Here is a 14,277-nt window from a genome sequence, read left to right as displayed (position 1 = left end):
TTGGAAAAAAATTTAGGCCCAATTTTCAAGTCGGGTCGGGCCTATCAATCGAGCCTAAAATTTTGTTAGAGCCTAACCCAAATCTGATTCGAATCGACCCATGGACAACTCTAGTTGTATAGTATAAGCTTGAAGATAAGGCCAGTAATTTCTCTAAAACACATTTCTTTTCAGATATAACTATTATAATATGCAAATACTCAATATTTTTTCATTTTTAGCCCCAATATGATATCCATTTCAACGAATATGTTTAAAACTTAATAAATTTCTCTAAGACTTTGATGAAAATAGTGCGTCAACTATAATAAACAGTGTCCCTCGGGGTAATAATATTATAGCTCTTCCGGAGCCTTCGATTAATTTTGCACTACCAAATATAGTGTTGACATTTTCATTGCTTGTAATTAAATAAGAAAAATATTTTTTACTAGTAAGCACATTATGCGTTGTAGCATTGTCTGCAAGACAAATGTCTTTATTATTGATCTTGGTTTCAACCAAAAGATCCATATTCTTCATTAAAACAAAATACATCATAATAGATATTATAAACATGCAACAATTATAACAAAATATACTAAAAGCGTACAACATTCATACAAACATTTTTAGCTCGATAGTTCAACTCAAAATCGTCAAGAGGGGGTGAATTGCTCTCTTAAAAATTGGTGGTTCTAAAAAAAAGATAAAGACAATAAACACTTCGATTGATAGTGGTTTGACCCCAATTGCCTACTCCAGTACCATAGCTTTTCACAACTAAGGATTTTCCTAAATTCACTAATTTGATAACCTTTGAGGACAAGATTTAATCTTGCAAACTCCCTTTAGGTTTCTACCCAAACTTTAAGACACAAGCCCTCTCAAAGAGTAAACACAAACAGAAAAATAAGAAGAAATCCTTACAAGATTGAATTGTTTGCCAATTAAGCACTAAAAAATAAGAATACACTTGAGCTAAAAGAATAACAATGAAAGCTTACAAGTGTGTACAAGAAAAGTATGAAAGTTGAGCACAAAGGTTGATTGATCGATCTTTTAAGCTTGAATTATCTCTATTGTTGTAGTAGGATATTTGGAAGCTGGTATTTATAACCCTTAATTGATTTCCAACCATTCTGGTTGTTGGAGATTTTAATAGAGTCATTAAGGATGTGAAAACTCACTTGCAACAGCGAGTATCGATACCAACTAAAAATTTATCATTAATTTTTACATTAACTACAGCATTCAGTGATCATTGGAGATGAAGATATCGATACCAGAAAAATGTTATCGATACCATATGAAAATTATCAATACTAGATCGATACTTAGTTGAATTTGTGAAAAACAGAATGTCAATTTGGTATCATTTTTAAAAGAGGGATTAATATTTTGAAAACCATCGATACTTCGCCAAAAAGTATCTAGAGATATATTGACTTATTTTAAAAATAGTTTGATTATTTGAAAGAATTCTTACTTGTTTAAAATAATTTTAACTTTATTTTAAAGTTGATTCAAAAATTTTCTAAGACTTCAAAATAAGTGTTCAAAATTTTCTTCTCTTAGACTTCATTTGAGAAATTATTTTTCCAATATTTTGTAATTTTGTTCAACTCCAACTTTTATTCAAAAATAATTTAATTTTTTATATCAAAACATATTATCAAATAAACCTTAGTTTAACAATCTCCCCATTTTTTTATATAACAAAACATTTGGTAAATTTGTTATTGAATAAATTGCTCCGCTTAATAAAAATCATTTTCAATTTAAGGCCTAAATAGAAAATTGAAAAAAAATAAAAAAATTTGACATTGATTTTTAATTTGAAAAAAAAAGTCATATTCTTTGCATAAATTCAATTTAATTTTGATAATATCAATCAATTTATGTAACAACTCATTTTCAGTGAAATCGAAATAGTGGTTTTGAGACCACAAATTTGATGAGTAAATTATTATTTTATTATTATTTTAATTTATATGGAATTATAGTAAGGTCGTATTAAAATTTCGTTAAGAAAATTTGATGTTTGCTTAATTAATTAAGTAAAAAAGACTAAACAGTAAAATATGAAAAAGTTGAGTTCTATTAGCTAAAGAAGTCTAATAGGCATGGAATCTTAAACTAAAGGAATTAAATGGTAATTAGACCATTTGATTAGTTAGTGGATTTATATGGATTAGGTTTTATTGCAATTTTGATAGTTTTTAAAGTGCGAAAAGGTAGATGAATAAATAAAACTAAAATAAACTAAGAAAACATGTTCATCTTCTTCATTTCTTCCTATCACCATCGAAATTCATCATTTAAGGTTAGGTCTAGGTTCGTCCAAGCTTCTTTTAGTGCATCTAAGTGATTCTGAGCCCCGTTTTTAATGATTTTTATGTTTTTGAGTTTGTTGTAGCATAATCTAGCTAGCCCAAGGGTCAATTTGTAAAACCGTTAAAGCTTAAGGGTTATGCCATGGATGTTTTTGAATAGTTTGTGATTTTAAACGATGGATTATGAATCTTTGTTGAAAATTAAACAAGTTTTGTTAAAAGATTTTTGATGAATTTTGGAATTATGGACTAATTTGTTAAAGGTATAAATTCTAGGGTTTGTTTGTGAAATGATGGTAAATAAGAGTTTTTTTAAGGTCCCTTGCATGTTTGATTAACATGGATTTAGATTAAAATAGTTAGATTTTAAATTATAAGCTTAAGGACTAAATTATAAAAAGTTAAAATGTTAGGGATAAATTAGTAATTTTATATAAATGGTGAATTATGAATTGAATTGAAGTTTGAGGTTAATTGAAGTACTTAATTAAATATAATTATCTATTTAGATCAAGATAAACCTCAACCAGAATACCATTTTAGTATTTAAATATTATTTTTTATATTATTTAAGTAAAAAAAACCCCTTTATTCTAATTCTAATATATCCAAACAATTTTAAAATAACAATATAAATATTTAAAATATTAAAATAATGGTAAAAAAGGTTGAGCAAGAATAAAGCGTAAAATATTAACTTTGTTTTCGCCCTTAAGAAAAAGAATAAAAACATTGTATTAAGGAGTTGATCATGTTTTGCAAAATCATTTTATACCAAAGGAATGTTAGACCGAAATAAAGTCATATGTAGCAAAAAAAACCAAAACATTTGATGGTAGGAAAAATTATCGATAAAATTTATAATAAAAAAAAAGTCGTTTCGGTAATTTTTTAAAAAGATAGTGTAATTTCTGAAATGTTTTTTTTTCAACATATTTACATAAATTGCCCGGATTTAATTTTATTTTTAAATTCGAATAGAAATTTATACCGTTTCAGAGTAAGTTTAGATAGGCGGTGCATTTACCTGCGGTTAGTGTAAAAACAGCGGTGACGGTAAAATTAGATACTATAGCAATACTGTAGCGTGAGACAAAAAATAAACTAAACACACCGTACTGCACCTAATCGTCCATCCAAACCCTACCTCAATCTCCAACCACAGCATTCTTCTAGCCAAACATATAATCTATATATATCTTGGCCGATTGCTCTTTGTGCTCTCCTATGGCTATGGAGGACGCTGAGCAACCGCTTCTTTCCCCTCGGCTAGTCGGCGAGGACAGCCACCACCAGGAGCAGTTACTTTCTAGACCATCAAACACCACCTTCACGCCCGGCATCGATGACATCCCACCGATCAACGGCGTCCGTGACTTCTTCAGAGAATACCTGATAGAGTCCAAGAAGCTCTGGTTCCTTGCTGGCCCCGCCATCTTCACATCTCTCTGCCGATACTCCCTCGGCGCTATCACTCAAGTCTTTTCCGGCCAAGTTGGCACTCTAGCTCTTGCCGCCGTCTCCGTGGAGAATTCAGTCATCGCCGGTTTCTCCTTTGGCGTCATGGTAAATCTGTAAATTAAATTTCCTTTGTTAATAGTTTTAGTTTTGTTAGCTTAGTTACAAATAACAGTAATCACACAATACTTGATTAAAACTTGAATAGCTTGGGATGGGAAGTGCACTCGAAACTTTATGCGGCCAAGCATTTGGAGCAGGGCAGGTTGATATGTTAGGGGTGTACATGCAAAGATCATGGGTCATCCTCAACTCAACGGCTTTGATGTTAAGCTTGTTATACATATTTGCGGCAAAATTTTTGAGGGTAATAGGCCAAACAGAAAGCATATCGAAGGCGGCCGGAATGTTTGCAATATGGATGTTGCCTCAACTGTTTGCTTACGCGTTCAACTTTCCGATGGCGAAGTTCTTACAGGCGCAGAGCAAGATCATGGTGATGGCGGTGATAGCTGGAGTGGCGTTGGTTCTGCACACTGTATTAAGCTGGCTCTTGATGCTAAAGCTGGGATGGGGCCTAGTGGGTGCAGCCGTTGTTTTAAATATGTCGTGGATTTTCATTGTTGTGGCTCAGTTTTTGTACATAATTAGCGGTGCATGTGATCGGACTTGGACCGGCTTCTCTGGGAAGGCATTTCAACATCTGTGGGGTTTTGTTAGATTGTCTTTAGCTTCAGCAGTAATGCTCTGGTAAGTCACCTAGGCAGAAAACTTAAAATCACTTTTAAAAATGAATTAGGTCTTTTTATTTTTTTCAAAAAATAAATCCCTAAATTTATTCTTCCTATTTCAATCTGATTCTATTTTTGAGACATGTTTTATAACATTTTTAAGAACGAGTTTAAACCCTTTACCTAAAACTATTTTTAAATGCTTAATTTTAATTTCACGTAATTATTTATATAAACTTTAACTTTTTATCTAATTTTCATAAATTATTAACATTTTTATTTATTTCACATCTGTTTACATTTATTTATTTTATATTTATACCGAAAGTTAACGTTTCAAAATTGATATAAGTTTTTTAAAATATACTTTGAAACAAATACATTGAAAAAAATTAATTTTAAATTTGGGATTTTTAGAATTATTTTTTAAAGAGTGAGGCAAAGGATCAGCCTACTTGTCAGTTGAACACCTACCATTCAATCATTTTCTTTAAAATATTTTATGAAGACATGACAAGATAGAAACAATATCATTTCTCATTTGACCCTTTTTTTCACCTCAACAACCTTTAAAAATAAATCATTTGTTACAGTATTTTTTAATGTCGCTTGACATATTAATTATATCAAATTATAATATAATTAGTGATTATAATTATTATATAAAAGAATAGTTGTTTTAGCTTAGGTGGTAGAGTGTGTGATGTTTAATTTGATAGTTGTAAGTTTAATTCTTACCTATAATATTTTATTAATTTTTGATAAAATAATATTATTTGTGGGAATTGAACTGAGCCAGGCGATATTAGAAAATATTGTAATAAATAATCCATTTTGATAATTAATTTGTAGGGTAATTATTTTAATATTTAATTATTTATTTTAAATTAATGGGGTAAAAAATCCTTATTGGACATCTTTTCTACGTTTCCATTACCTTTATGACCTAAAAAAACAAGTTTCCTTAAATTTCTATATCCAATTATTTTCTTTTAGATTTAAAATATGAGTGTACTCTTGGGTTTTTATTTAAATAATAAAAAGTATTAATTAAGAAAATGGACATATTTTAGATTATTTAGGAGTATTATATGTTTTTTACAGTGAAATTGGATGTAGTCAATGTGACGGCCGCAGTTATAAAAATAATATTTTAATAAAAATAAATTAAAAAATTCCCTTACTTTTAATTACTTTTTTTTTAATTTGGAGTGATTATGGTATAATTTTGAATTTTATACATCTATTTTTGGATTTATTTATTTTTATTAACATATTGTTTTTTATAGATGGTCCAAATCTGACACATTGGTGGTATTTAATTTTATTGTAGAAAATATATTATTCTAGTAAGTAATTTATAACATGTTTTATTTTTGTAATTATATTTTTTTTGTATTATTTAGGTAAAAAAATAATGTATTCTTGTAAAATTAAAATTTTGTTCATATGCTTTTATTTTAAATTTTTTAAGATTTCAAAATTTAAATATAATTATTAACACTATTGAAATTATTTTGTTAAATTTAAATTCATTACGAGCTATTTTTTAATTACATTAATATCAAGTGAGTATTATTTTGTTATTTTAAAATATCACACCAATAAATTTTACAAAAGTAAATATAACAGTATTAATAATTGAATTTAAATTCTAAATTTAAAAAATAGATAGTTAAGATTCCAGGAAAAGAAGAGAGAAATGGTTAATAAATGTATAAAATGATTTGCAGTTTAGAGGTATGGTATTTCATGGCATTGATACTTTTCGCTGGATACCTAACGAACGCCGAAGTATCAGTGGATGCGTTGTCTATCTGGTGAGTGCATTTCTTTTAAGTAATCATTTTAACCACTACTTGTTGATTGTGGGGCACTGTTTGTTTCTATTAAATGTGAAGGTCGCCTACTGGAGGATCTGCTGATTTCATCTAAAATCTTGCATTCATTCAACAAATAAAAGTTTCAACCACATCTGATGCACGCAGTTATGTCAACAAACAGACAATAACAGTGACACACATGCATACCTCATGATATTTTTCTAATCTTATAACTTTCCAATATATGAATAAGAAAATTCCCGGTAAATATATAGTTGGTATAAAAGCAAATTAATTTTATGTTTAGCTGTAGTTTTATTATTCTTGTTTAAATTAATTTCTTTTTGTTGACATCCCAGTATATGAGTAGAATTAAGAACTGATCTGGAATGCTGAATTGTGCAGTATGAACATATTGGGATGGACAATCATGGTGGCTATGGGAATGAATGCAGCTATAAGGTGATACTGAAACTATAAAGTATATAGTATCTTAACAAATTAAATGCACAAAAATAATTAATAATAATGGCAGACATTAACTCTTTTTTTTTTATTAAAAATGAATGAAAGTGCAGCGTGAGGGTTTCAAATGAATTGGGAGCAGGGCATCCTAGAACAGCGAAATTTTCATTGTTGGTGGCAGTGTCGTATTCATTTATGATTGGTGTTACGATAGCCCTTATTCTGATCATCTTCAGAAACCATTATCCCTACTTGTTTTCAAACGATTCACAAGTTCAAGAGATGGTTATAGACCTCACGCCACTCTTGGCCCTTTGCATTACCATCAACAATGTTCAACCTGTCCTCTCAGGTTTGACTTTACGACATCCATTTTCATAATTTTTTCCAATTTATGTTTTAATGGAAATTTGATTGCATAGGTTTTAAGTTTACGTATGATATAGGAATGGCGGTTGGAGCTGGATGGCAGACTGCTGTTGCATACGTAAATATTACGTGTTACTATCTGTTTGGAGTTCCTTTAGGTCTGACGTTAGGTTTCCTGCTTCACATGGGTGTCAAGGTACGTCGTATCTCCTTATCTCCTCATTTGGTAAATACCTATATTATCTGTTTGGAGATCCTTTGGGTCTCACTCTCACATTAGGCGAGGCCTTTGGTTTGATAGAATCTTATCTCAGTTTTTGGAATTTTGTTGAGTGGGGGAGCTTTCGCTGATATCATACAGGATGTTTTGGTATGACTTCTTGAGAAATGCGTAGGCATGATTTGGGTTACTGGTTTTGGTGTTTCAAGAGCATATGGGGCTTGTATTTAGCTGGTGCAACGGCCTTAAAAGTTTCTACTTGTTGCTGAGGTCTACTGCAGTTGATATTGATTGTTTATTTTTTTTGGAAGAGTTGGATTTTGAGAAATGTTTTTCTTAGTATTAAGAAAGACTCAATACTGCAGAAAATAACAACACAATATTTCTGGAAAGATTATTTCTTCATTGATATTTCAGAACGCAAACCCTACTATTTATAATACAAGTATTAACAACTGTAACAACCCCCTTAACAACCACATTAACTACTAACCGTCATAACTACCTGCACACCTTAATACTTAGCTTAGCTCAATTGCTTATCTTTTTAATTTTATTTACATTTTGTTGTGCAGGGAATTTGGTGTGGGATGTTAACAGGAACAGTCGTCCAAACTTGTGTACTACTTGGAATGATTTACAAAACCAATTGGAATAAAGAGGTAAGAGAAATTAAATAATATCCATCATTTTATGATATATATATATATACAGAAAAAGTGGAAATGCTGTATCTAACTTGAATTATATATGCGTATTATTGCAGGCTTCAATGGCGGGGGAGAGGATAAAGAAATGGGGAGGGGGAGGTGACGTTGACACTAAAGAGACGAACATGTTAAAAAATAGTAATAACTGAAGAGAATGTTAAGCACTTCAAGCAGTACCTAAAAGCGTGGACTGAAATATATTCGTCCATTATTATCCCCCCCCCCCCAATTAACTTGGATATTTGAAAGTTTATTTTTATCTTTTATGTTTTGAGGTATCTATTTCATAATAATTGATTAGTTTTTTGCCCATGCATTTAAACTCTTTCACGGTATCACAAGCCTAAAGCTAAACGGTATTTGTTTTATCTGTTCTCTTATTGGAATGAACGAAATTAATCTTCTCCCACCTTATCTGTCCCGGTACTTACTACACCCACAATTCCACAAGCAATTCCTAATGTTAAAACCGCATCCTCTCTTCCTCCCTTACTAACCCAAATTCAGCCATCAACATTATGTACTACAACTGTCTACTCTTCTTCTTCTACGCAACAACTTCTTACAACAAATGTCTCTGCTCGAGAACCAATCAAGCTTATCCCGCGCCAATCAAGCTTATCCCTTCTAACTATCAGGAATGGTATACACAATGGCGATCCTTGCTTATTGGATATGATGTGAATAGCGATCCTTACTCATTGGATATGATTTCACATCATATGTCACAGTATCACCTCTCTCTATGCAAACTACTTTTTGGCTTCGTTAGGATCAACTGATTCTAGGTGTTTTGGTTGCTTCTCTTTCTCCTGAAGTTGTCTCTCATGCTCTATCGGGGCTATTTTACTAAACTGACTCAAAAAAATTTAATATTTATAAAAATAATTCAGGTTTAAAAACAATTACCAAAATAACCTAAAATGAACAGTAAAAAGGGGTTTTGGCCTGTCAATAACCGGCACTACCTGATATTTTGGACCTATGATTGCTTAATGATTGTGTCAGACTTTAAAAAAATTGAATTTTTTGGTTCTGGCCTGTCAATAGCCAGCACCAGTGTATTTTTTTTAAACCATATCATACTGGTATACAAAATTTTTTTTAAAATTTTTTTTAGTGCTGCATTGTCAATGGCTGGCACCAGTATACGAAAAAAAGTTTTTTTTAGGTGCTGGCCTGTCAATGGCCGAAACCACCAGTATAAAAAAAAGCATCGTTGGGATCACGATGGGACTGATCATCATTATCGGACCCTTCATCACTATCTTCTATGGTGGCCAACACCTCTGGATGGACTTCTAGGTGAGGACACGAGTCTGGGGTGTTATATGAACATCCACCGGTGTTTGGATTTTCGGGAGTTGGCGTTGACCGTCCAAAACCCGACTGATCTTCCCAAGAGACGTTAAGATCAAAATCAATTCCGGAGGGTTGGCTTCCTGGAATTACCACTTGAATGGGATCTGATTCAACTATCTTCGCGAACAACTCAACCAGGCTAGAATTTTCTATCTCAAGGGGGCAACAAAGTGCTATCATTGTCCCTAAATCATTATCATCTTCAAGCTCTATTTCTGAGAACATTAGCGGATCAGTTGAAACCGAAAATTTGTAAAACAGTCTCAACATTTGCTCTCCGCAACGGGTTGCTATCTTTGTACTTATTTTTCGTTTTAAATCCAACAGCGAAATCCGTTTGTTGAATCTCATTTCTATTTTTTTCGGCTTCGAAATACACAGCCTTCTTCAGTTGTATTTATCATTTCTCCATCGAAATGAACATAAAGAAACAACATTTGGGAATTCATTTTAAAAAATTTTTTCTTTCTTCTAAACAAAGGAAAAAAAATTCAAACCAAACAAAATGGACGATAAAATACCTATATATTTGATAAATTTGGTGCCAGCCATTGACAGGCCAGCACCAAATTTTTTTTCGTACTTCTGGTGCCGTCTATTGACAGGCTAGCACTCAAAAAAGTTATTTTTTTGTATACTGGTGCAGGCCATTGACAGGCCAGCACAAATTTTTTTTTTCGTATACTGGTGTTGGCCATTGACAAGCCAACACCAAAAAAAAAATTTTTTCCGTACTGCTGGTGCCGGCCATTAACAGGCCAGCACCAAAATTTTTTTTTCATATTGCTTGTACCGACCATTGACAAGCCAGCATCACAAATTTTTTTTCGTATTGGTGGTGCCGGCCATTGACAATCCAGCACCTAAAATTTTTTTTCGTATACTGGTGCCGGCCATTAACAAGGCAGCACCCAATTTTTTTTTGTTTTTTTTAAATTTTTGTATACCAGTATGATACGATTTAAAAAAATACACTGGTGCAGGCCATTGACACGCCAGAACAAGAAAAATTTAACTTTTTAAAGTCTGACACAATCATCAGGCAATCGTGGGTCCAAAATACCAGGTGGAGCCGGCCATTGACAGGTCAAAACCCCTTTTTATCTTTCATTTCAGGTTATTTTGGTGATTGTTTTTAAACATGAGTCATTTTGTAAATATCAAGTTTTTTTGGATCAGTTTGGTAAAATAACCTCTATTTGTAAACACTTCGTTTACTATTTGGACAACACTCCAAAAAATTTATGCACATCCTTCTCGTGTTCAGATGCTTTCTTTGAAAGAGTCTTTAACTGTTACCAAAAAGGGATCTCAAAGCATAGGAGCCTACCTGCTACATATAAAAAATCTTGGAATGATTTACCTAATATTGCAGGCGCTAATATCACAATGGATAATGTTACTCTTCACGTTATTCATGGTATTCCATTAGAATATTGTTCCTATACCAATACTCTTCGAACAAGAGACACAATTAAATTTTGAAGAATTGCATGAGCTTTTATGTGATTATGAAGGTCTTCTTCAACGTGATGTTACCCTTTCTATTCCGATCATTGCTAACTTTGCTAGTCGTACTAACAATAATGGTAGTCGCGCCAATAACCGGGTGTCTCATTTGTCTAATGGTCAAAACCAATAATTCAACTACCCTCGGCAAAACAATTAGGACAGTCATCATTCTACTTATTAAACTCCTCAATGGACTAATAATCAGGTTATTTGTCAACTTGGTGATAAACCTGGCCATACTGTTAAACAATTTTGTAAGTTGCAAGCTGTGTTTCCGCGGCTTACTGTTGCCCCTTCTTTTGCTCCTTAGCACATTTTTCTTCATCTACTTCTAATGGTTCTCGTTAAGAGTATAAAAAAGTCTTAGTTGATGGACTGGTTTGTTAGTTTGTTACACTCAGGCTGTTATACTGTTAGTAAGGTTGTTAGTAGTAGTTAGCTCTTACAATGCTTATAAATATTTGTAGAAGTATTCAGTAAAGAAATGAGGAAAGATTTTACAATTTATCAGTTTAACTATTGTTTACCTTTGTATTTTGTTGAGAATTTTTCATGGTATCAGTCGCTTGGTTCTTGGAGACCTGTCGTCTTGTGATCTAATGGCTACCAATGCTTCTAGTGAATCCACTACTGCGCCGCCCTATTCCTCTACGTTTACCAACAATAAGTTGGTTCAAACATTTTCTCGACCTGAAACTATTAAGCTTGATGATAATACCTTTGTGTAGTGGAGGCAGCATATTCGCCTAATTACTAATGGCTACAACTTGACTGGTTTTCTTGATGGCACCATCACTGCTCCACCGAGGTTTGTGTAGTCGCCGGATGGATCCTTGGTGGCAAATCTAGAATCTTTAGTCTATATTCAACAGAATAAATTACTTACATCATGGCTTTTTTCTACTGTTGCTCCTTCAGTTTTATCTAATTTTGCAGATGTTAAAATAGTGAACGATGTTTGGATCACGGCTACTCGGTTGTTTGTCGCTGTCTCTGGTGCAAAACTCTCTCGGATCCATCACGATCTTCATTCGATCAAGAAGGGAGCGATGTCAATTATGGAGTATGTTGCGAAGATTCAGAATACATGTGCTTTAATAGATGCAGCTAAATCTCGGATCTTTGAAGCGGAGAAGGTTGAGATTGTTCTAGCCGGACTACCGTCGGAATATGACATCGTGCTTACTCTTGCGTCATTTTCGTCTGAACCGTTGCCGTTTCAATGTTTGGTGGATGTTTTTTTAGAGTTTGAGAGCCAACAAGTTCGAGCGGTTCAAGAAGAGCCAGTGCATGCTCATTTGGTAGAGGCTCTTTCGTCACCGGTGGTTGTTAATTCTGGACGCAGAGGTTGACCTCTCGTCAGTCGAGGGAGAGGGTTTCGGTCCTGTGCCCAATGTCAGATATGCGGGCATTTTAGATATTTGGCTTCAAGGTGCTATTACCGTTTTAATAGGGAATATGGTGGTCCGACATCGAGTACGAGAATGATGGATGATTCTGCGACGGTGTCACAGCCGAATTATTGGTTTGATGGCTCGTCGTTTTCTGCTGCGCTACAACTTAGGTATCCTTGGTGTTTTGAACATTTTGATAATAGGGATGGTGCGGGTGGTATGTTTGGGCCATCTGTTGGGCCCGATATTAGGATGCATAACGGTCAGCTTGTGTTTGATGAAAATCATTTTCTGTTTCCTATGACTGTTGCAGATTCATCGTTCAGCTCATATGAATCTACGTATGTGCCTATTGTAAATAGCAGAGATGTTTCTTCACAATAGGAATTAGGCTTGTCATATGTTTTGGCAACATCTACAACTCCATCTATTTCAGTTCCTTCTTTAGACAATTTAGGATCTTTACCTACTGCTCCTGCTGTTTAGCCATCCAATGTCTCTGATGTTTCTCCATCTGGTTCTCTGTCTGCAAGTCCATTTGTTTCTTCGCCTCCGAGCAACACACGTTCCATGGTTACTCATTCGAAAGCTGGACTTTTCAAACCTAAAACATTTTTTGTTGAAGCTTCCGATTATGAACCTCACGACATTAATGAAACTTTTTCCAGTACAAAATGACGTCAGGTTGCTCAAGCTGAATATGATACTCTTATTCAAAACTCTACTTAGGGAGCTCATTTCTTTGCCACTTGATAGGAAGGTTATTGTTTGTAAGTGGATATTTAAGATTAAAAGGAATCCTAATGGGACTATTGCTCGTCGAAAAGCCTGTTTAGTAGCAAAAGGTTGTTCTCAAGTTCCTGGGTGTGATTTTAAGGAGACATTTAGTCCTGTAGTCAAACCTGCTACTATTCAGAGTTATATTGGCTCTAGCTGTTTCTAAAGGATGGCGAATTCGTCAAGTCAATGTTAATAATGCATTTGTAAATGGAGATCTTACTGATGAGGTGTTTATGCAACAGCCTTCAGGATATGTTCAGTATGGCTCTCGTGGTGAGTAGTTAGTGTGCCGTTTGACTAAAGCTGTACAAGCCCAAATATGCCCGGGCCCAAATAAATATACAAAACCCAAAAATCCGTATGGCCTAAGAAAAATTAACCCTAGCCCAATAACCAAATCAGCCCAAAACTAAAAAACAAAAAAAGAAAACCCTAACAACCTTTGCCAGTAGCCGCCGCAGCAATCTCACCCTCGCACGCCGCAACAGCCCCCGCACGTCACGCCTGTCGCCTCCGCATGTCGCGCACGTTACTCCGCGCGTGTCGCGCGCATTCTTCTCCAACACGTACCTGTAACGAGACTAAAAAACAGACAACAACAAAAAAATATAGAGAATTAAGGGATTTATTTATTTATTTTATTGTTATTTCTCGAGGATTCGGCTATAAAACCGAATGATGATTGTGTAAAATGAGGGGGGATATATGCAAAAAGATCGAAAAACAGAGAGTAAATATCAGTTTTTTTAAGGTGAACCGTGTCTTTTTTTTATTTTTTCCATTCTTATTTTATTTTATTTTATTTATTTTTCATTTAAAATATAAAAAAAGGGGGAAGAGACTTACCTGGTCGCCGGAGTCGTCGAGCCAGTGTCTCTTCCGTCGAAATCGGGGCATGGAGGCATAGGCTGAGCGACGGCGCAAGGATGGTTTAAAAGAACCCTAGTAGAGCCACACTGGTTTTTTTTTAAAAAAAGTGAACAAATGATTTTATTTTTTTTCTTTTTTTTTAAGTTTTGTTTTATTTAAATCAAGATGAAACGGCGCCGTTTTGAAAGGGCCAGATCTGCGCGTCGACCCGACTCGAAGGGGAGGATCCGCGCGTTCTGGCTCGAATGGGGAATTTGCGCGTTTGGTC

General features: G+C 33.8%; 2 protein-coding genes across 3 annotated transcripts; both read left to right on the top strand.

Annotated features, from left to right (window-relative positions):
* Nucleotides 1–3,068: 3,068 nt before the first annotated feature.
* LOC107909698 (protein DETOXIFICATION 29) lies at nucleotides 3,069–8,407 on the top strand. 2 transcript variants are annotated; one of them, XM_016837325.2, is made up of 8 exons: nucleotides 3,069–3,881; nucleotides 3,982–4,523; nucleotides 6,238–6,324; nucleotides 6,733–6,789; nucleotides 6,906–7,144; nucleotides 7,239–7,357; nucleotides 7,957–8,043; nucleotides 8,148–8,407. In XM_016837325.2, the coding sequence occupies exons 1-8, from the start codon at nucleotides 3,543–3,545 to the stop codon at nucleotides 8,238–8,240; spliced, it is 1,563 nt and encodes a 520-aa protein (XP_016692814.1). In that variant the 5' UTR covers nucleotides 3,069–3,542; the 3' UTR covers nucleotides 8,241–8,407. The 2 variants fall into 2 exon arrangements, with proteins under 2 accessions (XP_016692814.1, XP_040944853.1); XM_041088919.1 differs by having other exon boundaries at nucleotides 3,356–3,881; nucleotides 7,215–7,357.
* Nucleotides 8,408–10,879: 2,472 nt separating this feature from the next.
* On the top strand, nucleotides 10,880–13,881 carry LOC121214746 (uncharacterized). The gene is made up of 2 exons (XM_041088918.1): nucleotides 10,880–11,773; nucleotides 11,902–13,881. The coding sequence occupies exons 1-2, from the start codon at nucleotides 11,749–11,751 to the stop codon at nucleotides 12,315–12,317; spliced, it is 441 nt and encodes a 146-aa protein (XP_040944852.1). The 5' UTR covers nucleotides 10,880–11,748; the 3' UTR covers nucleotides 12,318–13,881.
* Nucleotides 13,882–14,277: the final 396 nt, after the last annotated feature.

The sequence above is a fragment of the Gossypium hirsutum genome, chromosome D02, assembly GCF_007990345.1.
Source record: "Gossypium hirsutum isolate 1008001.06 chromosome D02, Gossypium_hirsutum_v2.1, whole genome shotgun sequence".
In the NCBI taxonomy this organism is placed as follows: domain Eukaryota; kingdom Viridiplantae; phylum Streptophyta; class Magnoliopsida; order Malvales; family Malvaceae; genus Gossypium; species Gossypium hirsutum.
Note: the sequence above shows the minus strand (reverse complement) of the source record. Positions and strands in the feature narration are given on the sequence as shown.